At 46.8% G+C, this 27,534-nt stretch overlaps 1 protein-coding gene across 1 annotated transcript; it reads right to left on the bottom strand.

The window, feature by feature from the left end:
* Window positions 1-236: 236 nt before the first annotated feature.
* PLEKHD1 (pleckstrin homology domain containing, family D (with coiled-coil domains) member 1) lies at window positions 237-25,320 on the bottom strand (the record flags this gene model as incomplete). The annotated part of the gene is made up of 11 exons (XM_009706428.1): window positions 25,172-25,320; window positions 16,436-16,529; window positions 15,393-15,482; window positions 14,829-14,905; window positions 9,884-9,975; window positions 7,057-7,109; window positions 5,023-5,117; window positions 3,991-4,084; window positions 2,475-2,653; window positions 1,588-1,720; window positions 237-381 (listed from the first exon to the last, which is right to left on the bottom strand). Coding segments are annotated over exons 1-11 (1,201 nt in total), but the record flags the coding sequence as incomplete, so codon positions are not given.
* Between the last annotated feature and the right edge of the window lie 2,214 nt (window positions 25,321-27,534).

The raw sequence follows: 27,534 nt of genomic DNA, 5'->3' as shown, positions 1-27,534 counted from the left end.
CACCCAACAGGGAAGGCTGGGATAATTTTGCCCTCCTTTGAGGGCAAAACACCAAGTGCCTGCATAGCATGTTCTGGCTCCTCAAAAGGGAGGTGTGGTTGAGGTACAAGGGGTTGGGAGAGCACATTATGTGCAGCTTTGCTAATTTGGGAACTTTTTATGTCTGGGAAGAGGGATAGAAATTTTTCCTCTCTCAGAACTTGCTCATCAGTAGAGAGGATGGATAACTGACTTACTTCTCAAGTTACTGACATCTGCTTTCATCTTCTCCTCTTTCTCCTTGTTGCAATCCAGAGAATTTAAGCCTTGCTCCAAGCTCTGCAACGCTTCCTCAGCTTCTCTCAGTCTCTTCTCCAGATCCATGCGCACCTTCACCTCAGCCTGAGGAAGAGAATAAGCATGGCTGAAAACAGCTTGCATCTCAGTAACCATCCTCCTAACTCACAAGGTCTGTAAGGGACCCACCAAGCAGATGAAAATGAAAAGACAACAGTAAGGAAAACCAATAGAAATACTGAAAGACAACATAAAAGTTGTTCCTTGTATCTTCAGACAGAATCTGAATTTGAAGTCCAGGTTATTTTAGTAATTCTCCTTTACTCTGACTTTCATTTTCACAGCTTCCTTCTCATTGTATGAACCATGTGGAATCAGAGATGGTATTTCCACACATGAATTTGTGCTTATGGAAGTACTTGCAGCTGGGCAGGAACAGGAGGACATCTTTCCAGCTGAGACAGACTTGAGATAAAGGCAGTCAATTCCCCCACAAATGAGTGTACAGTACTTAGTTTCAGAAACAAAACACAAGAACAGTTAGAAATAAAGGATAATATCAGTAGTGGCTTAGAAAATGAGAATAACTAATACAGTTTGGATCAACTTAGCTTCGGTTGGGCCGAGTGGAAGGATAAGAAAATCTTGGAGGTTCAGGAAAAAGAAGAATTGGGATTTTTTTTGGACAAAATATTTGTAGGAGGAGGTTGAGTGTCAAACAGCCAATAATAAGCATAACCTTTACATTATTTAGATTAAAATAAAATAGCATGCTTTGTCCAATAATCTTTATGGAGATTAAGGTATCTTCCATTACTGGGATAATGAAGGAGGGCTGGTACCTCACCTGCCTTCCTCTGCTTTTGAACCCAACTTCATGCAGAGGTTCCTGAAGATTTACAAATCTTAAGATGGATTCTCTGAGCACAAGTGAGGAGGGAAGATTTCTGCTCAGTTCTGCAATGTCCATATTAGATTTTTTTTGAAATAATCTTTATTCTTGATTGTGTCTACTTTTCTCTTTTACTCTTTTTTCCTCCCTCCATCTTTAGATGATGCTTTCACAGTAGCAAATGAAAAGACTTTTACTGAATGGGTTAATCAGGCCTCAGAATGAGAAAATAAATAGTGGTGCTACATAGATACAACATGGCAACTTCACGTTACCATGATATGAAGCATAGCAAATGAAGATTTGCGACCACAAAATGAAAACAAAATAAAACCAAGTCTCCCACTTGACAGGGGATGAATTGAAAGGGAAAATGAGCTAACTCTGGGCCCATGGACAGCAATATAAGCAGTGGATACCTTGAGGTCTCTCTCCGTCTGCTGCTTCTCCGCGGTCAGCTCCGAGAGTGAGTTCTGCAGCGCTTGCGACTGGGAAGAGTAAAACTCCCGCTCCTCCTCCAGTGCTCGGGACCGCTCCTCATTCTCCTTCATCCTGGTGCATGGCACAGCAAAGGAAGACGACCATTCCCACTCCAGCACAACTCACAGGAGGGAAGGGGCTCGGTATTGTGATGGGTTATGTTTGACTACCTGGCTGCCCTGAGCAAAGAGGCGCTAACAGGAGAACTGTCTATGTTTCACCTCAATAAAACAGGCATTGCTGGAGAAAGCCAGGTGAACAGTTCTTGAGTGCAACATTCTCAACCCCCAAGTCAAGGTCCAGGAGCTCCAAACACATCTTATGAACAAGTCCATGAACACCAAATGGATTCACATGCCTAAGTCCTGATTTGAAAGAAGCAGGCCCAAGCGGCAGCAAGGAGTTCAGCTGCCCTGCCTCACTCTGTCCCCGCTGAAGCGTTTATAACCTGAGCTCCTGCCATGGGAACCAGACAAGCTTCCAGACTTGTCTTGTGCTGGCAACCAAAAAGCAAGTCAGCAGATAGTCACACCATTTGGCACCACTGAGCCTGAGCAGGGCAGAAGTGTTCTCTTCCCTGTACTGCACCCAAGAATGGAAATTATAAAGATCTTGCCTCTCTGCACATCTCAGGATAAACAAGGGAAGAGTTTTGAAGTGATCCTAATTTTAAGCCTGGAAATATTTAGCCGTACCCTTTCTGATTGCCTCCCATCTGCGAGGGGGAAAACTACCTCTTTTCTCACCACCACCTTCACACCAGATCACATCTTGTCCCACATCCCCATCTCTGGCACCACCGTAAGAGCCTCTGCCCCCACTTCACCTCTTCTCTGCCAGGAGTTTCTCCTCCAGAAGTTGCTGCATCTTCTCTTCGATCTGTCGCAGGCTGCAGTGCAGTCCCCAGATGGGGCTTTGCTCCTTGCTGGGGCTCGTTGGAGGTGGGAGCTGGCTCTCATTTTCTTCCAGCATCTCCAACATTTGCTGCTTTTCCAAGGAGAGCTCCTTGAAGAAGGGCAGAGATTGTGAGTATCAACTAAGACTAATATTTCTGCTCCTGTTCCTGCCTGGCTCCTCCTTGTTGAGTCCCTCCATCCTTACACTGACAAGCCTCACTGAAGTTAAAAACAGGAATAACGAAATCTGGTTTTCATTCTGTACCTGCCTCATGAGGAGCAAGCCTCCACCATAACCTTTGCTGTGTATGGAGGTGAAGAGCCTGCAGGCTCCTTTGACCTGGCATGCTAGCAAGGACCCAGCTCAGGGACTGCAGCCTTGTGCTTCCCTAGTGCATCACCGATGCAGGCAGCTTCCCTGCCTTTCCTCCTCCTCACCTTGCTCCTCAGTGTGAGCTAGAGACAGCCCCTCTTTGGTACTTCTAACTGCAGGGCAATAGGACATATCATGCTGTTTTCCTGTGAAGCGTTCGGTCTGATGTGCAACTAGGGCATGAATGGTCCTTCCCTAGTTTTCCAGGTTGATTTTTTTTTTCATACTCATAACTGCGGGCAAGCAGAAGAGCTGAAAGGAACATCAGCAACAGATTTTTTGACAAATTTGCAGGATCTGACACAAACATTAAGGATGACATTGAGGCTTCAGAAGGCCAGCTGTGTGGAAGTTTCACAAAGAATACACATTTAGAAAAGCCATTTTCCAACAATCCACCAGAGCGATACCAAGTAAGGAAAGGGGTTAATACATCAACACTCCGTTTCCTAAATTCCCATGTGGTACATGATTCTCTGGGAACCATGCTTCCTTCTGTGAACAAGAAATGCCTTTCTGCTAGTCCAGTTTCCACCAGGACTTAGAGAGTTGTAGTTAAAAAAAAAAAAAATCAGAAAGCTATCACAGACTTATGGGCCACGCTGGCTGGAAGGGACCCTCTGTTAGGCTCTAGTCCAGCCTCCTGTTCAGAGTTGGTCTGTCAACACAGCAAGATACGGTCAGCTGTGGCTTTCTACAGTTGAGTTGTGAAAACCTTCCAAGACGGAGGTTCCTCAGCCTCTCCCACTGCCTGTCTACCTGTCTGGTGAAAAGTCTCTCCCTAGTGTTCAACCTGAGCTTCCCAAACTGCAAGTTATGGTTATTATCCTACATCACATCACCTGGCACTTCTGAGAAAAGTTTGGTTCTGCTGTCACTTCTAGTCCTTTTCTGCAGGGGCTTTTGGCCTTTATATCAGTTACTGAATGAACCCGCTCATCCGCGCAGGACTTAACTCCAGCACGAGCGGATGTTAGATTCATTCCACGGGACAGCATTGCTTTCAGCCCTGGTCAGTTCTCATGGATCATTCCCAAAATGCTGTCACTGAGAGGGGAGAAGTGGTCACTCACCTCTAGGGTTTTCTGTAAGGACTGTGTCAGGCTTCCCAACTCTTTCTTTTCTTCCTCCACTCCTTTAAGGGAGTGGGCTGTGAGCTCTAGCTCCCTAAAGAAGCAAAAAGGGTGATAGCTATTGCAGGGTAACACTAGCCCCACAGACCGCGCTCAGACTGTGCAGGCTGTGGATCTCTTGGTGCAGGACCTCCAACCAGTGGCTGGTACAGGCAGCCCTGGAGAGTCAGGAGCTTGCCAGGAAGCATCACGCCTTGAACACACTACGGGCATCCAGGAACTTGACTGTGCCCCCTGATCGTCAAACCAAAACCAACAGTTGGTGTGCTTCTCTAACAAGAGCAGGGCCATGGTTGCAACTGGAAGAGCTCAGACAGGGCAGTCATATCTAAGCAGATGTAGGTCTATGAAAACAAAAATGGTTTGCAAAATCACGCTGGCTTTTCTGAGATGTTATTTAGGGAGAAAAAAAATTTAAAAAGGGCAACGGCAACACATGCCCTTTCAACAGTCAGCGCAAAGCAATTGGATCCTTCCCTTTCTAAATACATTTGCTGTTCATATTTTGCATAGTGTAACTCTTAAAATGACAAAATTATTCTCGGTGAGGCAACTTCATCATCCACCCAGTGTCATTGAGCTGATGGTGGAAAACCATATTCAGGTATCTGGAGCGCACATGTCTGGTCAGTCAGTCAAACTAATTGCCTCCCTGAAATCCTCTAGCTGTCCGTTGCAAAGCTACTCTGATAATCTGGGGTTTGCTCACGTCCCAGCCCTTTGAAAATTAAGTTACTGGAGCCCTGACGCAAAATGAAACTAAGCTGTATTCTATTGGTCAGACAAGTGATAGCAAATGCAGGTAAACAGATCTCAACCGGTCCTGTTTTGGTCAGTATAGCATTTATCTTCTTCCTACATACACAAAAGAGGTGGATTTTACGAACTCTTTTGATTCACCACCTCAGCAGCACTTCTGCCCAGCGTGGGATTTCGTGTCCTTCTCCTGCCCTGCCCAGTTTGCCACCTTACCGTCTGATCTGTTCCTGCTCCAGCCGCAGCTCCCGCACCACCTCTTCAAACTGGTGCTTCTCTGCTTCCAGGACCTGGTTCAGACGCTCGAGTTCCTGGACCGAAAGAGAAGACAGGAATGTACTCTGCTGACACACTTACAGTTAGGAAAGGCTTCCCTGTTAACGATGCCTGGGACTTTTAACCTGACCTATGTAGAGCCACGGGGTGTCCGATTCACCACACTTTTGTCCAGGCGCAGTTAGAAGGGTTTGAAGGTTGGCTGAGGATCTGCAGACATCCAGAAGTCCCCGCCAGGTTATCAGGCACCTGGAAATCCCAGACATGCTCCCTGCACAGATCAGTTCTGCTGCACGTATACAGAAGGTCCAAAGCTCCCTAGGAAGGCTGGGCTCAACATGCATGTACAGGTACGGAAAGCCCGGACAGGGATGTGACAGCTCCAGCCCTGCTGCCCCTGAAGTGTGATATTTCTACTAGCTCAGCCTTACATCTCATCCCCACCGGGACAGGAAAACATCAACTGCACGGTTACAGCTTTGCACAGTTTAATCAGCCTGTCGCTATCTTTGTGCTAATAAAGCCATGTTTAAAGACCACTGAACACCACAAGCTATCCTCAAGCAGTGAAACAGTCTCTTCCCCTGGTCTAGAGGAAGCAGTGGTACCGAGACCTACTGCAGATGGAGAGAGACAGGGACAATGTACAGCGAGGGTCCCACTCCCGGTCAGGTCCCCTTGCAGCCTTGGCTGCTAGGCAGAACTCCTGCTGCAGGCCCAGGCAGGTCACAAAACAGCACTGACGCCAGATAAATTCATCATAAGACTCTTGCTCGAGGGTGCAAATACATGGTTCAAGCTGCTTTCCCAACATACTGCTCTGAAGCCTTGAGGCTCACAGCAGGTCAGACTGCCACAGCTCAGTGAGCTATACATTAATTTCTTCATCAGTACCAAACTCCTTCAAACTAACCTGGCCCCATCTGCTCTTTGTGGACTGTGGAGATACCACGCACAGCTTTGTAAGACCAGAGATTTGTTCCAAGGTCTTTAGAGAAGGGCATCTCCCTCCCTGCTGCTGTGAGTTGTGCAGCAGGCCACCTCACCAGAAAGGGATGTCTCCCTGCAAAGGCAGAAGTAGCTTAGCCCTACAGGAGTGTCCAGGCCACCTTTGGACTTCAGAAACATAGGCCTGAGAAGCTTAGGTCAGCATTGCCATCTTTTGCTAAAGAAGGGCAACAGCCATTTCGGATTAATCAGGAAAGAGCATGCGGCAGTTTGCAAGACTGCAGTATGGTGGTCTGCATCCATGCAGGCTTTCCTACTGTGTGATAGGACAACATATTTGCAAAGCTATCTTGCAATAACTTTATGATGGTGCTATAAAAACTGGTATAGATTTGGTGTAAATACAAGAATGAGCTACTTTTATTATACTAAGCAAATCTAAGTTAGGAATAGTTTGGAAAACAATAATAAACTTGATAAATTAAGGTATAATAGTCATATCAAAGGGAGTACGCTCTTGAGTTTTCCCTAGTGCAATGTTTATTATTCCTCCCCATTTCTGGTGTGTCCAAAGAACAAACCACATTGCTTTTTCTGCTCCTTGTTTCTCACAAGTGTACCTCTATGCTAGAACAATGTCAGGTCTGTTTATTTGCTCCCTAGCTGTGAAGACAGACAAGTTGATTGACACAGTCTTCTTGAATCTGCCAAATAACAAGTGTATAATTCAACCCAGTGAATATGAATTTAATCTGATCTTCCTCCCTGGTCCTCCTGGAGGCATAATCACAAGGATGCTGCATGGAAAGTGCCTGGGAAGGGGAGCAGGAGTACACCTCCAGGACCCATCCCATGGCACAGCTCTTACTCCTCTCTTCATCCACAGGACCCAGAGGTTGGCCGGAGACACTCTTGGCTCCACAGCCTCCCTCCCTGAGCCCTGACATGCCTTCAAACCAACAACTCCCAACCTCCCAGTCCTGCCACATGGAAGGTGAAGGAAATTGGCTTGCAAGGAACACTCACCTCTTTTTGCTCCCTCTGCAAACACAGCTCTTCTGTTTCTTCCATTAGCTTATCTGCAAACACACACACACAAAGGCCAAATGCAGAGAAAAGCAATTTATATCCTGGGGATATTTTGAGCATGAAACACTGACTGTTCGAAGCTTGGAAATGCAGCATTCCCTATTGCTCTGCGTGTTTCTGACTGGGAGGCTCCAAAGGCTGAGATGACACTAATGGGATGTTCTATAATTTCCCTCCTGCCAAATAACTTAATAAACTAAACAACCATATGGCTGTGTACTCCTTCTAAGGTTTCCTCTCCATGTTCTTAAAGCATTCTTAATGAACTAACCTTCGCAATCCTGGAGCTGAGTCAGGAAAATATTCTTATCTCTGCTTCACCCATGAGGAAGCAAAGGCACAGAGAGGTTAAGTGGGTGCACAAAGTCAGTTCTCCTCCCGCAGCTCAGTGCCCCATCCCTACCCGCCTAACACATCGCCCTCTCCTTCAGCCCCCCTGGTCCCTGCCAGCTCCCTATTTTCACCTTGGAATGTCCCAGCCAAGCCCAGAAATCCATCGCCTAACTTAGCCACAAAACTTTTAGCTGTTAAGAATGGTTCCCTTCAACATCAGTGGTTCTTGTCTACTGAGAAGGACGCGTGCCCACCAGAGACTCTGCTCTGATCCCTACACTGTGACCTGATGTACCTAGGTCGCGCTATGCTCTAACCTTAAACAGAGGCTCTGCCTTAGACCGCCCTTAGTCGTGCTTACAGGAAAATAGACAGAAACACATTCCTCATAGTTAAGCCTAGGCTTTCGCTTTCAGCTCTGCCACCTGGCTGCTCTGTGAGCAGGGGCACATGCACTGGAGCACTTTATGATTAAGTCTTCCCCATATCAGGCGAGGAGGATGCTACCGCTTTCCTTTGTACGGGGAACCTGAAGAGATTACTGCTGCTGGTGGATTACTACTGTGAGGAGGAATGCAGACCTCTGCCTCCTGCCCACAGCAGGGCTCCTGGTGCCAGAGCAATACTGTTATATTACCAAAGCTCTGCTGACCACCACTGCTGCTTTCTTCCCTTCCCACTCGCACCCTCTTCCTCCTTACCAGGACCCAGCACAGCTGCACTGTAATTACACAGATGCTCTCCCACCTTCCCTCTTCTGCCCCACCTCGGGGCGGGGGGCAAGCTCAGGATTTGATGAGCTTCTGCAAAATCCCTGCCTGGGAGAGAAACCTGGACCCCAGCTGGGTGGGGGACAGGTGGAAGGTAACTCAGGGGGGATTCAGGGAATTCCCCAGAGCAGCGTTTGCTTCTTCCAGAGAGCCTTGACCTGCTGCCAGGAGCAGTGCCTGACCTCAGAGCTTAACTACAGGATGGACACAGATCATTGAAGGTAAGGCTAGTGAGGCAGAAGCCTCAGCAGTTAATATAGGAATAAATAGAAAATTGCTGTCAAAAGAAAGTAACCAACTATGACAATTGACCAGCTCTGAATGTTCTTGTCATGGACCAAAGAACCCAGTGAAATATATATTTTATATTCCAAATATCTCTTGTTTGTCTCAGAACGTGTATTCCTCTATTCCTCCATCACCTTGTCTTTTATCATACTGTGGACCTCTTTAGTCAGCTCTGGTGGCTGCAAAATAACATTTTGACAAAACTTTCCTGTTTCTAATTTTCCTCCTGTCTCTCCAGGGCTTCCTCTCAGCACTCCCTGTTATCCCTTTGTCAGGTGTGGAACCACTCCTCCCTGCCTGCCTCACGTACAAGCCCATCCATCAGCTCACATGTGTGAATGGCACTTAGATGGCCAGAACGAACACGTCTTGATACTTGAATTATGACCACTGTGAAACCAGATACTGAGACCACACCCTGATCAGCATAGATGCAGAAAAGCAAAAGGTTCTTCAAGATTCCTCCAGTGGCTTGATGATTAGGAGTAGACACCACGAGCAACACCAACCTGAAGTACCCAAAGTTGCTACTAGCTTGTTTAAAGCCGATGACTGTCCAGACGAGTCACTGGGCTCACACATGTGACCGGCAGCCCCCAGGTTAGAAGGGATCTTACACCTCCGGGAATGCTCTAACTTAGGAAGCATCTGGGTTACAAAGGCTACTCTCCTTCGGCTCTTGCCATAGGCAATGTGGGGAAGAGGCAGCTGGACCTCCCAAGGCAGTCAGAACACCCGTGGTACCACCATCCAGAAGCTGGTTTCTGAGTAGGAGACTGGAATAGATAACCTCCAGCTGTCTCTTCCAATCTGAATTATTCTACGTTCATTTGGAATAACTGCTCTCTCTCCATTAGACACCTCAAACAAGCCCATGTAAATACTCCCACTTCCAATATGAACAGTGTGAGCAAATGCAGACGAAGACCGAGTAGAGTAAGACCCAAAAAAACAGCTAGAGGTGGAAAACTCATGCATGAAAAGCTGTGGTCAGCCTCAGAAATACCATTCCCGTGTGATTCAGGGAGACAAAGGTATTGGCCGTTTGCCTGGTGAGCAGCTGAAATCAGCACATCCAAACTTCTCAGGGTCAGCAAACATGAGTACAGCCCAGCCATCAGGGGCTGCAGCGTGCTGGCCAAAGCATGTTCTTCCTTTCACACTCCGCACGGATGTCCACATCCTACCTTAACATTTTCATGTTTTGTCTCCCTTAAAAACCTGAATTTCAAGCTGCTGACTACTCAAAAGCTTCATCCAGTAGAAGTCAACAGTAAAAACCTGTAGCTGCTTGGCTTGACCACACTGAAAACTTCAGAAAAGCAAAATTACTATTCTGGGGTTTATGGCTTTTGGAAGTAAGAGTTTCCTACCTAAATACTCCTGTTTCTCCTTGGCCAGCTGCAGTCCTTGGGCTTCCAAGCTCTCAATCATGGCTTCTCCCAGCTGGGCATTCTTCCAGGTCCTAGGGAGAGCAGACACAAAGCAGACAATGTAAGAGAGCTAAGGGTCCCACAGAATGAGGCGAGGGACTCAGCCTAGCAATCTACCAAGGAATTAAAGCACACAGACTCTCATCGGTTGGGACAATGAATCTTTAAATTTATCTCCACAGATTAATTGGAGAAATTTCCCTGACATTCAGTAATTTTGGGGGTTTTCTTTTTGTTTTTTTGGGGGGTTGGGTTTTTTTGTTTGTTTTTTTTTGTTTTGTTTTTTAAATACAGGAGCCGTACATCAACACCACACAGCTATTCAAATGTTTTTTCCAGTGTTTTCGAGATTTCTACACTGAGCTTTAGTCCTACGGGCTCTTCAGACCAACCCAGCACATGCACAGCTTCCAACTGCACAGGATGTACCTGGAACCCATTCAATGGATCCTGACAGACTTTAGAACCAGATTTTAGCTTTTAACTCAACTAACCTCCCATCTGCCAGTGACATTCTCTTCTGCAGCCTTTCCAATATTTTGCTGCTGTAGCCACTCTTCCCCTTCAAACATTAACCGTTTATTGACTCCTCCTTCCCACAGCCTTCTATCTTCAGCCTTTCTGGTATCCATCATCCCTCCTGGAACCAATCAATCCCTCCTCTGCTAAACTTGTAAGGCACTAGGATTTGGTGTCTGGCCTGACACTATGAGTTAAGTGCCGCTCCCTGTAAAAACAACGAAGAGCTAGAGCTAAAAGCCAGACAAGATGCTGGCAAGAAGGGAGAGTTAAAGGAAGCAGGCATATTCAAAGAGTACCTTGTGTTATTGTAGGACCATTGGCCAGAGGATCTCAAGGTCTCTTGAACACATTATGAAACTAAGCTGCAAAAAAGGCCTGTCGGGCAGATGCTCATTACTGGTGGAGTTGATAGACAGGGTGGGCTTTAATACAGATATTAAATACCAAGGACACAGACATACAAATCAAAAAGAGAAATGGAGCTTGCTGCTCACTTCTATTCATGTTCCATTAGGAAAAAAAAAAAAAATCTACACATACAAAATACATGCATAAAATTCATCCCAATCTATTTATATAGATGCACATGCAGAAACAACTATCTTTGTTAAATCTTAAGGGAGCTCATTAATATTAAATACCTGTAAGCCTTCCTGTATCAGGCCTCTTTGTGAGCCGTTTGAAATTGTAGCTTTTCGGAAACTGTTAAGTTGGCAACCTCTTATAAAACAATTTCAAGGCAACCTGTACTTTGTCTCTTACAAAAGCCAGACAAATATATTAAACACACATCACCCCAGGGACCAGGCAGCTCGCAGCTCCAGCAGCCCAAGTACTGCCTTGTGCTCTTTGCAGACAGCTGGGTTTCTTTTCAGCTAATGTGCATCTAGGATATTTCTAAAGTGCAGAGGAAATTAGAATGCTAATTAAAAAGGTGATGTTTTGCCCACAGGTAGACATCTTCATCTTGAGTGAGAACATGTGGGTGTGAATGTGTTTTTCCACTAACGTTCTCTGATACAGGATGAATCTGATCCCAGAGAAACCAACAGCAAACAGCTCAAGGGGAGGGCTGGGGGGACGACAGAGTTTATCATATGATTATTGGGGGGTTTCAAAATGGCTGTAGCCTTTAAGGTGTCTGTTTATTAGATTCACTTTTTCAATGCTCCCTCCCTTCCCCAGCCTAACAAGACGTTACCTTGTCTGTAACTCAAAGGTCATTATACCCACTGCTGTATAACTTAGAAGATGCACCCATATCGCTGGGTAGCATTTAGGCTTTTATTCCTTTTATCTGCTGGAACCAGTGTCGGTGTGTAATCACAGCAGCGGGGAGGTACAAGCTATGACTTCAGCTGAGGGGCAAACAACTGCTTTTTTTATTTTGTACTGCTTACCAAGTGAGTTTTCACCAGAAAAAGCCACATTGCTTAAAGCACTAGAAAGCACAGGGTCAGGAAGGCTCCTGGGACAAGTAGAAAGCACCCCTATAATATACTTCTGAAAAAAAAAAACCAAACCCAAAGCCTTATAGTATCTCCATTTGCTATACAGGTCAAACATCATCTGCTCCAGTCCTTTTGCAATACTGGGAAACATCTCTCTAGCTTTGTCTGCATTTTACCTTTCTCAGGAGCATCCACAACCAATTTTTGGAGACACTTCATGGTCCACAGGACATATGTACCATGTTACCCATTTTTTCCCTCGCATTGCACACCAAGCCTACTTTTAACCAGTGCAGGGAATGCTGCTATGGACATAGAGCATGTACGTGTGCCCCCCTCCCTCATTAGCAGCAGCAAAAGCCTCTCTGGGTGGGAAGAGAGCCTGGCTGGCTGGGAGTCAGGGCTTTGTGCATTTCTGAAAAGCTTTCAAGATCTGGCCAGTGTGATAACACATTAGAAGGGTGGAGAGACCATCAGCTCCCCTCCATATTGAATAAGTGATTTCCCTATAAAACCAGGAGGCTCGGAAAGGAGTGAAGAGCTGAAGGCAGCACTGAGCAGAGTGTGATGGTGGAGGTAATAAGCAGTTGTGCAGGCACACACACACACCCCTCCCAGCCCCAGATGTAAAGAGGCAGCAGACAAAATTGAAAGGAAGGAGAGAGGACGTTTCCCATCCTGGGTTCATTTTAATTGAGGACAATTTTGCACAAACTTTTTCCAGACATAATTGGTTTGCATTGACTGAGTTGTTATTACAAAAAGTGTACCTTTTTTTTTCTTTTTTTTTTTTTTCTCTCTCCTTTGGTTGGTTTTAACTAATGAGGGAGACTGTAGGATGATCAACTGTAAGTGCTACAGTGCTATCAGCAGTACAATCTCCATCTAGGAACAACAGGGCACTGAAACAGGTTGTCTAGAAGATTTCAGCTATGTCCTTTTAGCTTTCCTATTCATTGCAGACCAATTTGCTGGCCCGTGCTGTGCTTTTCTGGCTGCTGCTTAGCTCCCAACCTGCCCCTGCTAACATCAATCACATAATCTGTGCTTTTCCTGACATGCAGGCTGCCATCAGCAGGGATCAGGCCAGCACTGGAGCTGCATCGCTCTCCTTCTCTGATGCAAGAACAGAAGCAGAGAGGGGAGGGAAGGGGTTGTCTCAGGCAGATTTTCAGCTAGGTGCAGGTAGTCTGCTGTACGATAGCAGCCACTATCTAGCTCCTGTTTTAAACACTAGTGCTGGAATATTGAAGCAAGCACTAGAAAAAAGGCTGGCTCTGAGCAATAAGCAGCTGCACGGAGATTCCTTGTGAGAGCCCCTCTTGAGCTGTGCAGCCCCGTTCCCATACCCACCTGAAAGATTAATTTGGCCCCCACATTTGGCAATAGTTAAGTTTAACATTGGTTAAGGCAAGTGCAGACCCGTGCTATCAAAGAAAAAAAGTCCGAATTAGTCAAGGGCTAAATCTGGGTCCCTCCTCCTCTGCCGTGGCCAAGGCTGCTCGTGCTGGGTGGGTGACAGACCTCTTGCCTTGGGTCTTGTCTCCCATGGGGCACAGGCTCCCATGAAGCTTTAATGACAGCCTTGTGTTCCTGTTCATACAGTACCACCGAGGTCACGGCTTGCTCCAGCGCCAAAGCCAGGCTCACTGCAGCTGCGCAGAGCTTGGCTTGGGCTGATCCACCATGACACTGTGTTCTCCAGTAATTACAAATGAACATTTTCAGCCTCATAGCATTGGGATTAACAGAGATACTGCCTTTACCATGCACACATGCATGCGCATACTGGTGTTACAAGTTAAACTTGCCTGAAAGAGCAGCTTTTGTCCCTACGGTCACAAGAGGCCACATCCACGCGTTGTAACGCAGCCAGGAAGGGCAGAGCAAAGTGTTCATTGCTTCAAGCCTCATAGCTGAGGAGGTGGCTCTGCTCTGCAGACTCTGGGACTTTCTACCGGAGTTGCAAAAGTCAAATCCCCCTTTAAGTGTTACCTCTTCCTGCATCTCCTGAGATTTAGAAAGAGCCTGCTCTGGCTTTGCAGGACAGCTGCTCATTGTACTGTCGGGCTTCTGGATGCTGAGGGATTACAGAGCTGGCGGCCAACAAACTGCAAATGTCTCCTGCATTCTCAGCAGACTATGAACTCAATATTGTACGCATACAGCAATCAAACCCTCTCACCCCTGTAAGTGGGCTGGAAATGCTTTGCTAACACCTCCTTCCCTGGGATTTAGCCTGCCTCTGCATTTCAGAATTAAATTGTCTTGAGAGGCCAAATCCTACTGCTGCGTGGCCTGAGCACCCTAGGATGTAGGCAGAAGGGATGCACACCCCACGGTCACACCATTGCCTCAGGGCTGTTACCGACATCTTGGCACGACCGGTACTGCTCCGGCTGGTGAGGTCCCTGCTCAGTAGCGGGGTGTAGAGCCACATGGACAGCTGCTCGCTGGCTTTGTGCCTTGCCTATTCTGCTCTTACCTCACCCCAAATTCATACATCTGCAGTGCAGGGAGGTTTTCTGACCCCCATCTTTGTCAAGCCCGCTGACCTTGCTTTCCACACAAACTAGACCAGGAGAGCTCCCGTTCAGTCCCAGGTCCCACCCCTCTGAGGGGAGAGAGAGGGACAGCAGATGCCCCTTGGTACATCAGCATTTGACAGATGACAGCCTGGGGTTGTCAGCAAAGAGTCATACTGTGTATCACACCGCACACCAAGGCGGGAAGCTTTGTGTCAGTTTCAGAGCAGTCTCGTTTAGGGAAAGGATGGGTCCAGGAGGGAGGTGAAGGTCTCACTAGTCTTGGGGAGCTTGTTTGCTTCCCCGTAGTCATCAGGCTTCTTCCTCTTTATCCTTTACACATCTACAGAGCAGATCAAAGAGAAGAAGGAATAGAAAGAAGCTTACACTTTTCCAGACTCCTGTAGCATCTCCAGCCACTGAGCCTGCTCAAACTCTGATTCGGCTGCTAGAACAATGTTACCCTAGAAGAGGGGAGGGGAGGGGAAAAAAACCTGGATTAGAGGGGCTGGTGCCTCATGTGCCTCTGTGCTCTCTGCGCATGAACTGGAGACAGCTAGCATAGCTATGGTGGGAGGAGAGCCCACTGCGGGAGGCATCGCGTGGGAGCAAATATGTCCCAGGTCTACCACAAATTGGAAAGAGATGCACGTGGCAAGCGGTCATGGTAAGAAGAAAATGATGGGGCAACATGAATGTCTACTGGTCTGCTAGTATCATAAGAGCTGCTCTCAGGAAGAGCAAGTTTCCGTGTTGGTTGTCAAAGCAGGAGCAGCAGCAAAGCCTTGAGGGGACTTGGGATGCTGTGCCACCCTCTCTCTCAGGGTAGCCTGCCCAGAAAGAGTAGGCATACCTCGGTGGGGTGGGAAAGACTGGCAACGCAGCTCTACTCATCAGCAATAAAATGTTCTGTGGCGTTTGGATTTTTTTTAAGAAAAGAAGCCTACTTACGTGGAAGTCTTCATGAGAGATCTTTATAGCATAAGGCATGTTGGGCTCTTCTTTGGGCTCCACGATGCAGCCTCCCAGGGGTATGACACCCTGGGGATAAATCAGAGCACTGCAATCAGTCAGCAAAATCAAGTATAACTATTAACTAACTGGGAGCTGAACTTCCACCCTTGGTCACTCGTGGGCCTCTGCCCTGCCTCAGCTATCCCAGGACGGGCAATACACACCGTTCCTGAAAAGCAGAGGGACTCCCACCACCCCCAGGAGGCCACCAAGTGGTTTCTGAAAGGGGGTAGAGATGGCTCTCCTGCATTCGGCTCGGAGGAAAGGCTGCTTGCTAGAACACGGAAGCGGGAGCTCTTTTATCAAGGAGGAGGTGATGTCCCAACAAGGGCAAACGTTGCAAATTCACATCGTGGTACCATGAGAGAGGTTGTGCATCCATTAGAGTCACCACCAGGAAGTCAACACCCCACAAGTGCTGTGTGGGGACGGATGGGTGGTTGGCCCTAACCAGGCCGGGTGAAATCAGCACCTTTGGAAGCACATGTGCCTCATCAGCCTCCGGTGATTACAGAGGATAAAAGCAGACCCAGAGCACAGAGTCCATCCCCTGTAAGAGCTCCCGGCAGCAGAGCTATGGGGGCTGCTCGTCGGGGCCGAGGGCACACGGGTTAGCAGGGGCTGGCTGCGACTGCCTACGAGTGTAAGTATGGGTTAGGAACAACCATCAACCAAAGCTGTTAGCCCCACCACTGGCTTTGCCAACAGTATTCTCATAGCCACAAGATTAGTTGACTAGGAGATCATGAAAACAAGGGAATATGTCTACTACCAGGTAAAAAAAAAAAAAAAAAAAAGTAGTCATGTACCTGCTGATCATTAAGGAGCCTGAAGAGGTACTGACATGATTCTTGCATTTTTTGAGGCTTCCCTGGATCTGTGAGAAGTTTGTGACTTACCTCGTCTTCACTTGCTGGGCCCGCGGAGGCAGGTGAAGCTAGAAACAGAACAACCCCCTCTCCCATGCAAACGCTGCTCACCTTGGGGTGGATATTGAAGTATTTATTGCTTTCAAAACTCTTCTTCTCGCTCTCAGCATAGTAAAGCAGGAAACTCTCCTTAATGATGAAGAACCTTTAAGACAGAGAAAGGAAATAAATTCTGCTAGAACAGAAGTCGTGGTTCACAGCACAAGAAAACTCCACCTAACTAAAGCTGCTGTCTGAGCAGAAGACTTTACTATTCTCATCTAAGCCTAAGGTGAGGTGCCTCACTTCTGCCCATAGCCAAGAGCTAGTGCTTAACGCCAAGTGCCAAGTTCAAGTGCCTTGTGCTTGCAGTTTGCCACAGCATGCACACACCAGTGCTGAAGGCAAACCACGGCACCATTCACTCACCGGGCAACGGGACGGCAGTCTGCACCCAGAACAGGAGCACAGCCAAAGCCTTGAGGCACCTTGACCTGTGCACACTCTATCTAGCCCATGCGTTGGATTCAACCTATTGGAAGAGAGCTGCTCTTTTTTAAAGGTTCTCTCTCACATGGGCTAAGAGCAACTAAAAGCTTATTTTTGCAACCTGCTCCCTGCCACCCTCTTTCCTCCCATCTCGGCATAAGCCAGAAGTGAAGTGTTTCCACTGTAACACTGGGTCATATGGCAGGGAGAGTCACAGGCTGGCATCCCCAAGTGACTCTCGAGGCAAAAGATTGGCCACAAGAACACTCAGGAGCAGAAATAAATTTCAGCTATATTTTAAAGCAGAGCTCCTGGCAAAGCCTCCTGTCATTGACCTTTGTAAATACAAAGGAAATCAGGGTTTTGGTTTTTTTTTTTTTTGACTCCTATATGTCACATTAAAATGTGCCTTGTTCTGCTCACTTAGCCTTAGGTATGCTCTGATTTACACCGTAGAGTAGCCAGAAAATATCACAGCTTCTGTAAATCAAGCCTCAAATTTACTGGATCATGCCTCAAAATTTTGATTAAAGGAGTGCCACTTTTAGCTTATTTGGATGTTCAAAATGCCCCTGGGAGAGTCCCTCTTCTTTTCAAAAATTGAGGTTGCATTTACCCTGCAGGCAGTGGTACATAGGCGAGATATCTGACTTAGCTGAAATTTGGTCTAAAAACACACTCAAAAATGCTGAAGAGCAACTGAAAAAATGAGAACAAGTTTAGTAGAGAGGTTTCAAAAGAATAAGTGACAAAGAAAACATGTAGCACTGTTCTGTACTTATTTTCTGATATGAGAAAAGAGGAATTTGGAAAGAAAGTGAAAGGCAATAAGCTGAAAATTAATAAAGAATGCCTTTTTCCACTGCACAAAACACTGCTGTGTAAATCACTTTCATGTGGTCCCGAGGACAAGAGCTCATGAGGAGTCTGGAAAGGATAAGGCATTTCTGTGAATAATGAGAACATCGCCAGGCAACCCTCCTGCTTCTGGGCAGAAAGGCTCCGCTGAGAGGGATCAGGAAGAGACTTCTCCGAGCAGCACTTTCCAGTTGTGCAGCCTGGGGATCCCTGTACCTTCCTCTGAAGCCACCATTGGTGATGGGGTACAGGCCGAGAGGTCTGACCCACAACAGCAATTCTAATTCCTCCACGTGCCCATCCCACCCCAGTCCTCTCCTGAAGCAGAGGGCTTGTCAAACGGAGCCGAGCACTGCCTCCAGCACAGACGAGCACAGCCACTTGGTATCAGTTTAGTTCCTAAAGCTAAAGAAAGAAGTCGAAGCTGGTGGACAATTACCGTAATAATAAAATAATATAGATCACTATAATATATTCTTAATAATAGTTATCATTATTATACTCAGGACAAAGCTTTACAACTTCCACCAGCTCCTGCCTCTTTCTTTTCTGCTGTAGCTCTGGCAACACAGATGAAATTGCCACATGCCATGGAAACACAAGCCATGGGCTCACGAAGGGACCAAAAAACACAGAACAAAGCTAACCTTCTGAATTTCTGCAGCAAGGTCGAGCTCTGGACCTACTGTGCGCCTGCTCCAAAATGTTTAAAAGTGATAGTCATTTAACATGTGCATATTTACATCCAGAAATCTTCAGAATGTACAAACACCAGCAGCAATTATTGTGTCCAAAATTTTTTCTTCTCCTTGCCCACTCATCGATACTTATTCATGTTGCCATCAGAGGTGGGGAGAAGAAGCCAGCTTGCTTCCTCAGCAGGACACTGTCTTCTGATTTGATACTCTGGGAACATTGCGGTTGACTGCCTAACCTCACCTCTTGTTCCTGACCACAGCGTGGCGAAATCTCTCTAAGCAGAACAGCACGACTCAGTGCAAACATCACACTTCTGCACCGAGCTCATTTAGTTGGAAGAGACCAAGAAGATGCTCGTTCACAGTGCAGCCTGTCCAGCAAGTTATCCGAGCAGGAGCAATTACGATTCACCTTCCACCCAGAGGACAATCTCATTTCCAGCCTGAGCTCGTGCCCCAGCACACCTCCCAGAGGAGCTGCATCGAACGTCCCCTCAGCGGGGAAAGCAACGTGTGACCCCACCTTTGGTGGCTGTCCTGTCCATACTGTCTCAGTAACAGGTGACTAAGATGGACAGGGAGATGGACTGTCCATGGGGCACAACTTGCTTTCCTTGGGATGGGAATCACCATCCTAAATCTCTTGCTAGTGTCACAGATCAGGGACCAGAACAGTTTTCTCATGACAGTAGGCAGGGATGGGAAGGAGCATCCCAAAGAAGGTGAGGGGCTGAACTGCTCACACAACTTTGAGACGCTGATCCATTTAGCAGATGCATTAGGCACATGTCTGTGGGACACATTATCGATAGAGTAGATTCATCAAGGTCTCGCCTCTGCGTGAAACAAGGACTGGTGTTTTCAGATATATTTGCATTAATGGCAAAGGCAGCCACGACCCCTGCAGCAGGCTCAGAGCTGACCCTGGCCAAGGCAGGTATCAGAGAGGCCTCCACAGAGCAGACAGGGCTTGTTTCTGGTTCCTCCTGTCCACATCACTTCTATGAGCCGCAACCTTGTGCCTTCCTGTTTCATTTTTCCTCCCACTTCTTGTCATTAACTCTATAAGAAAGTTTTCTCATGAGTAGCTGCATCTTCACTTTATGTCTCTAATGCTTAGTTCAATGAGGACTTGATTTTTGAGAGGGACATTACCTCTAAAGAAAAATCCTGCCTGGCCAATGGCCTGTGGTTGTTCCAGTGTGTCAGAGTGAATCAGATATTGTGGGCACAAATATGAAACTAAGGAATAAAAAAGAACACACCACATGAAATGGAGAAAGTCTATTCATTGCTTTCAACAGTCTTTTCAGTCTGAACAACCTTGAGAAACATTTGCAAGACAGGTAAAAATACTGATCTTTAACAACGTGTGATTTTTAATCTAAATATCATCCGCCAGTTAGAGCCAGGCTTTAGTTTGTTACATACTTTTTGTCTGCTCAGTGCTCCTGATAATCCCCATATTATAGATTATGCTCCAGTGCAAACCAAAACAAGAACACAGTATAGCACAGATCCCTCAGAACTGATGTGCTTCTGGCAGATTAATGAACTTTTGGATCCCTGACCTCACAGATGTGGAGAGAATCTGTGGGGATTTGGAATGAAAACGTACAAAGTAAGAGTTTAAAAAATAATAACAACAAACCCCCACAGCAATTAATGAAGGAAAAACATTGAAAATGCGGTTAGCTGATGGACATAACGTATTTATGCTCAGATCATATTTCCTCATCTATCCTTGCCTGGAAGATAACACCTAAGCAACCAAGATCACCACTTTCAGGACAAAGCCTCCATAGAACAATACAAGGATAACTGGTGCAGCACAATGGAAAGAGGGATGAAGTGAAGGAGTAGAAGAGAAAGAGTTACAACACTCAAAAGCAACTTGAGGGCTGAAGCAGCAGCCAGGTGAGTAAAGGGCAGAAAGGGAAAAGATGGCCAAGGGAGAATGGGGGGGAGACACCCAGTTAGGACTGGGGGGCTGGAGACACTGAGGACATATCTGAATTAGGCACAGATGTGCCAGCAGAAGAAAAAGGGAGTGCTGGAAAGAGAGAGGAAGACTTTCAATACAAACAAGAAACCAAAAAATAAGGGATTTAAAAATAGAGCATCATTCAAAAAGCCTGGAGAGCAGCAGCAAAGGTGAGAGGTGCGAAAACCTGGTACAACCACGCACACTCCACATGCAGCACAAGTGACACAAGAGCCATTCACACATGGTCAACTCCTTTGGGTCACCCATCCTCTGTTGCTGGATCCCACACTAAAAAAACCCCACTGAAACTGCAGTGTAATTAAACTGGAAGAGCAGAGGAACCGTAACAATCTGAGCGACTTGGATGTAAAACCAGAGATGTGATCTGCCAGGATTAGACAGAACAGCTCTATACTGGCCAAGCAGAGATACCTGATCTCTGGGGATGAAGTGCTTTCTTTGTCTCACAGAGGGCTAATGAGATTATATAGCTAATCTTTGTAAAAGTTTTTGAAGTGCCAATGGCTCACGTTAAGTATTTACATTATAAAACTGCAGCAGTCTTACTGGTCCTTCCTTCCAATGGTGGTTTTCTGGGCACCAGTCCAGGAGCACATGCAGCAAATCCCACTTACTAGATCAGCCCAGTTCTCTCTCCTTGGGGACAGGCTCAGGAAAACGATGGGCAAATGATCTTTATCAGCACATCAGCTCAGAGACCGCAGTACCCGTCCCTCACTCTTCCCCTCCTGACAGCTCCAAGGCTTTCCTGCCTGCCTCCTGCCCTGGCGCCTGGCAGCTGGAGCAGAGCCCAGCAGGGAGCGGGAAGAGGTGGATGCTTCCTGACAGCAACCAGCCAAGTGGGAAGTTTACAAGGATGAGAGGGAAGCACACGGTCTGCTTGACTCACAGCCCCGCTGCCTCGACAGCTCCTCTGCCCTGTGCTGTACACACACGCACTGCCCTGCAGCGGCATGCTTTCTAGGTTTTTTAGAGCAGAAACCAGTCCTACACAGTGATCCTTTCCATCTGTCTTGTGACCACATCCAGTGACTGTTGGTAGCCACTCTGCTGGAAAACAAGGGTATGTGCATGCTTTGCAGTGCGACAGCCAGGTCCAAGAGAAGGTAAAATTTCCTCTTCTAACTGTGCTGTGTTTCCTTTCTTCCAGCAGCAACCTGGCATCTCTGACGGATTTACTCAGAGGCATAAGCATATTTTGTGGGTTTTTTTTCTCTACCTTTTTCAATTCATCATGTTCCACCTTGCTTTTCTGACTCTGGTTGACCACTGAGCAGATGCCGTCCTGGAACTGTCCTCCTTAGCCCCGAAGTCTCACATCTGAACAGTGACAGTCAGTTTAGAGCCTGACGTTTCTATATGGGGCTGGGATTATTCACAGGAGAGAAGGATGGGTCACCTCTTGCCTGCAAAGCTACAGCACACCATTCGTGCCACATCCAGGGCAGGTACATACCTTGTGCATTTCATTCCAGACTCCATGCCAGGCTGGTGCCACTACTAGTACAACTTTTGTAGTAGGGAAGAGATTAAACTGTTTATTGTTAACTGGAAGGAAGAATGGGGTGCAGTTTGGTGGGAAGAGGAGGACCATAAGTCAAGGGCTGCGAATATGACTTTCCAAAGCCACTCTAGCAGCAAACCAAAGCTTAGACTGGTCAAAAGCACCAGTAAACTCAGAAGATGGTTGCATCCCTCTTGGAAGGATATTACTTTACAAGGAAAGAAAATTCACATTAGGAATAGAACTTCTTCTCTTGGAGAGACAGGAGCTAGGATGCTGCTAATGGCATTTCAGAATAAAGCTCTGAAAGGCAGCATGCTCAGATGTCAGCCCTGGCAGATAAACACAGCCACGTTGATCCAGTGCCAGAAGCACCCAGCCCGCTCTCGGTCAGTACCTGAGGCAGCACAGAAATGCTTAGGCTGCAGGACAGACCACTGTGTGGGCAGGGGAAAGGACTGAAAGACACAAGTGCCTCGTGTCAAGTCTTGCTGTCCTCACAGGTGCCATTGGATGCCAGCCCGGACTAAAACAAGGCTCTGCTATCCCTCCCTGCATATCCTCAACTGCTGCAAAATCCTCAGACCTGGGATTTCAATCACCAAAGCACTGGACACCATGCCTGGACTTTTTTCCTTGATCCATTATCCAGTCAGCCTCCATCCTTCCCTTAAACACTTGCTTTTCTCCTCAGTGTCTCCAGCAGCACTGATGCTACAGCCAAATGAATGGGATCAAGTCAGTAAGTATCATGCATCTCTTAACAGCCAGGCACACCCATCTGCATGGCTGATGGTGTGATGTGTTCAATCCTCCCGTTACATCCTGGTTTATGTCCCCTAGCTTGGAAAGACTTTCCTCGGGACAGGGAGTAGCACTATTGTCCAGTGCAAAATTACTTCATAGCAAAGGTACTGTAATACCTGTAATACCAAACAGATAAAAAGTAATCCAAGATTTCAGGACAAAATCTACCTTGCTCAGAGATCAGATCCTCAACTGTATCTAGCAATAGTCAATTTTTTCTCTTAATTTAACTGCAGTGGGAAATGTCTCTTCTCCTTTTCATAAAACAATGCACTTGACCAGCTGTGCCTTGCTGGACATAGGGGTTAGGTGAGGAGAATGGATGAATTGCTACTTATCCCCCCATGACTGCTAACTTATAACAACATGCAAGATTTTTTTACTTTAAGGCAATTCTCTTCTGTGATTAAAAAAAAAATCTTATCATTCCTCCTGTTCCAGTCTTTTTACTCAAAACCCCCCCTTCCTTCCAAACCCTACAGGCTCCCTGTGTTCATCTCGCACTGACCTGTCTCTGGTCCCCCAGGATTCTCAGCTGCTGTGCTTGCAGCTAACCTCCCACATCATCCCTGCCCCACAGTCACCTCCCCATCTCTTCCCACCTCCTGTCACTAAAATATTTACTACTTGCTGAAGATGGGGGTGACTTCTAGGAATAGAACAGCACTAAATAAATAATGACAGAGCGAGCAGAGATGGGCCGTTTGCCTGCAAGAAATTTTGATTAGGAAGAAGAAAGCCTTTTCAGAATGCCTCCTCCATGGCAAATTACCGTCCCCTCCATTATTCTGTCCACTTCTTTTCTGTAACACAGTCATATTAGTTTCCAGACATAATTCATTTAAATATCAATGTTTGGGAGCTGAGTAGGGAGCAACAGCACCAATTCTCTCCTGGGTGAAAAACGGCCATTGTTTTTGGGGCGGGGAGAAGGGGAGGAAGTATAGAATAAAACCTGGACACATGTCAAAGATGGCTACAAGCACAAAGTTGCTTCCCAAGCAACATTTATCTATTTTTCAGCCCATGCCATCTTCACAGGTTTAGACCGGACAGCACTGTGGTTATTACACAGACTAAAATGAGAAAGCTGGGTTTAGAAATGGATTTGATGTGTTGTGGCTACATTGCAGACCACAGCAAAAAAGGTACCCACAAAATGTAAGTACCAGAGGTAGCCGACAGACATTGCTTACATGCAGGTTAATTTATTCTTCCGAAAAGCCTTGAGACACACCATGCTACAAAGACTACAAAACTGCCTTTGAGCTCCAGAGGTAGCTCAGGCTTCTTGTGCTGCCTTTTGTTAATGACTCATTTGTGCCTTTCCCCAGTGGAAAGGCGAGGGGTAGGGGAGAAAACAACATTACTTTGCTTTTCTGGCAGACTTTTTCATCTGCAGATATCGAAATACTAAAGGCAGGTGAGCACTACTATCTTTCTTTAACAGATCACGACAACAAATCCTGGGTCACAAAACATAGCTGTCAGTTGTAGGGTGAAAATGCAAGTTTCTCGGCCACTAGTCTTCTAACCGAATCATTTGCCAACGACATCTATCAGCAGTGACATTAATCAGCCATCCAGGAATGCTGGAAGTCTTAATCCATTGGATCACCTACCCCCGGTGAGCAACGAGAAAGAGCTGTACCATGTTTCTGTGCGAGTACCCATCCATAAACAGTCGTGTCTCATCATTTGACAACCAGCAGAAAACGCTCCTGGGAGATTCAGCGATTCGCATGAAGAAACTACACCAACTTTAAACCTCAAGCTGACCCATCACTTCTGTATTATAGAACATACTTCCATCCTTGGTAAAAGGTTATAGCAAATGCTTTCCAGGTCTAAACTTCCTGGCTGCTGATACACAACACACAGCAGCTTACAACTCGCTAGCATTAGATGGGAGAGAATTCAGAGCCCCCTCCTCCCCAGGGAAGTGTCTGCATTTGCTGTTCCAAGCGTGCCATCACCGTCACGCAGCACAGCAGTACTGTTGCTGGCCCACAGACCCCTGCAGACCACACACACACACAGTCCCACATGCACCCTCAGTTCAGCCTAGCCATCTCACAGCCCAAGGACTCAGAGAGCTTTCACAAGTGCTAATGAACCAAGTCAAAAAGTTTGGGGGCAAAATATATGAGCTGACTCTTCCTCTTTTATGAAATGATCATAGGATAATCACCCAGAGGAGGCAGCTAGTCCCTGTTCCCACCCTGATGTGCACGTAGCACAGGGGCTGGGTGGATAAAGAAGCACTATGAGATGCCATGTGTGTAAAGCAGACTCAGAACAGCACAGAAGCTATGCCCAAAGTTTCACCCTTAGTCTCCGCCTAGCTAGCTGCACTTGAAAAGCCAAACACTCAGGCTCTAACTTAGCCCAGCACCCTTAGGCTTTGTATATCACCTGAGCATCCCTCAGCAACTGTGACTTACCTCCTGGACCATTTGGCTGACTGCCTCCCGAAAGGTCTCTTCCAGAGCACGCCGTACAGCTGCACTTTGGTGCTGATGTCCAGAGCATCTGAATCTGCCTGCTCCATGGACGGAGAAGGGGACACGGAACTGGATTTTGAAGCAAACATTGTAGATGGATCTGGTTCTAACTCTCCCCCTCCGCGCGGCAGCTGAGGGAATCCGATTAAATGCAATGAACCAGAAGGACGTAACCAGCCACTCTAAGCGGCAGACGGAGAGACTGGGCTATGGTTTGAATCAATAACTTGACTGCTCAGCACTCAGTCAATAATTCTCTCCCTGATGCACAGATAATGAGAGTTGCGTATTACTTCCTGATACATTACAGACAGCACACATCTCAGCCCAAGGAAAAAAAAGAGTGAAGAGAGCCAGAGACCAGGAACAGAGAGAGGCAGAAAGAGCTCATCAGAGAGAAAGCTCCCAGCAATAACATAAGCCAAAATACCTCTGCACCAGAGCCAGCTTGGAAGGTTATTTCACTCGACATTGCAGCACCCCAGGCAGAAATCAGGGCAAGACGGATGTTTTACTGTCAGGCATCTCTTACTCTGACACATACCCCCAAAATCTTGTGCTTGGAGACAGGTTCTTCTCATTTGTCCCAAAGAAAAGGGGAGCAGAGCTGGTGGGAGCCTGCAAGTTCAGTCAGATTCCCTCTTACATCGGGAGGCTTTTTCTGTGCCAGCCTGGCACTGCCCACCCGGGTACAGTTCACGTGGGTGCTGGGTTTGGACTGGGCAGTATCCACACTGCACGCCTTGCGCAGCCTTAAAGGGCCATTGCTGATCAAAGTTGGAGCACAAAATTCTGCCTGCCTCCGTGCCTTTCTGCATCTTGGAGATACGGCAAGCACAGCCGCTGCCCTGCCTCTTAGGTACCAGCTCCTTCTTGGCCACAGCACAGCGACTTAAGAATACGTGACTCAGCTCAAGTGAGTCTCCATCTTCTGTTTAGTACTCCCACAACAAGCTTTTTATTCTGGTTCCTTACGTCCTTGTTCCTCTCTCGAAACCCTCCCTCCCTGCAGAGATACAAACGCAGTCCTCCAAAAGAACCCATCTTTTGTAATGCCCACAGGAAAGCACATTAGCATCATATTGTTCTCTCCTGCCTCCTGCCTTCCCGGAAGGATTAGGATTTTGGGGAGAAGTGCCTGCATTGTGCCTGGTAAAGCATCTGGAGTTTGAGGGTATCATATAACCAATACAGACACATACATGCTGGGAGGCATCTGCTCCTGTTTTAACCTGTGCCATCCTATGTGTATCGCTTCTGATGCTACAATTGCTAAACATCATCCCTTCCCAATGCAGTTATTCGGAAGTGACACACTGCAGACACATGGTCCTTTCTCATTCCCGGAGATTAGAAACCTGGGACATGTCATAGGCTAGATCACAGCACTGGGCACAGGCTCACGTAGCTTTATATGGTCACAGGCACTTGCAAAGCATCTTAAATAGGGGAAACGCAGACAGCCCGTCTCGAGCTCACAGACCACATTTAGTATTAGAGAAATTATAGGTGCAGGTCCCTGATAAAAGTCACTATTGATCACTAGATGAGTCAGACAGCAAACTCAATGCTTTGTTATTTTCCCTGACCCTGGCTTTGACCGGCCTTTTGATCCCAGGCAGGACCTGTCCCAAGCAGCATCGAAGCCCATCTCAGAGTGACATTAGGGAGAGGGTGGAGAACAGGGCAGAGCAGCCCCAACTCTTGAATGCAACACTGCATTGCAGGAGAGAAGCATTAATGCTGTAATGACCTTTCCACACACTGCACTGAGAAGAAAATACTACTCATAAGCAGAAGAGGGAAAAGTTTCCCTGGAATTATGTTGCCAAAGGGTAAAAAGGTTTCTGGACCCAACAGCATCACCTTAATTTATAAATGCGCAGTGAAAAGCTACAGAGCTCCTGTGTAAGGATGATCCAGTGCCCCTGCCATTGTACTGCACAGGCGATGCAAAGATCTGATAGCAGTGACCTGCAGTGAGGAAAAGCAGATTTTTATCCTTTACTTCTTTACTTACTTTTATCTTGCACTGACTGAGAGAGAAAAAGAGGTCTCTAGCTTCAAACATCAAAAAACTGAGATACTGTTTCCTCTGGAGACTTCTAGGACAAGCAAGGCACTGAGTAGTCACAGCAAATTCTTTAGAGTGGGCACTCTGGGAGGGAAATTCTTTTGTCAAGTGACCAAGAGTTAAACATGGGCAGGAGCCAGCAGCACTAGGGCAGTAAATAGCAGCGGGGTAAATTTTGTAATGGCTGGTGTCTGGACAAAGTAATTTGTAATAACAGTGGTTACGTTAA

This window comes from Cariama cristata, unplaced genomic scaffold, assembly GCF_000690535.1.
Source record: "Cariama cristata isolate BGI_N322 unplaced genomic scaffold, ASM69053v1 scaffold14610, whole genome shotgun sequence".
NCBI classification, from domain to species: domain Eukaryota; kingdom Metazoa; phylum Chordata; class Aves; order Cariamiformes; family Cariamidae; genus Cariama; species Cariama cristata.
The sequence above is the reverse complement of the archived record's forward strand: the minus strand, read 5'-3'. Positions and strand labels throughout refer to the sequence as shown.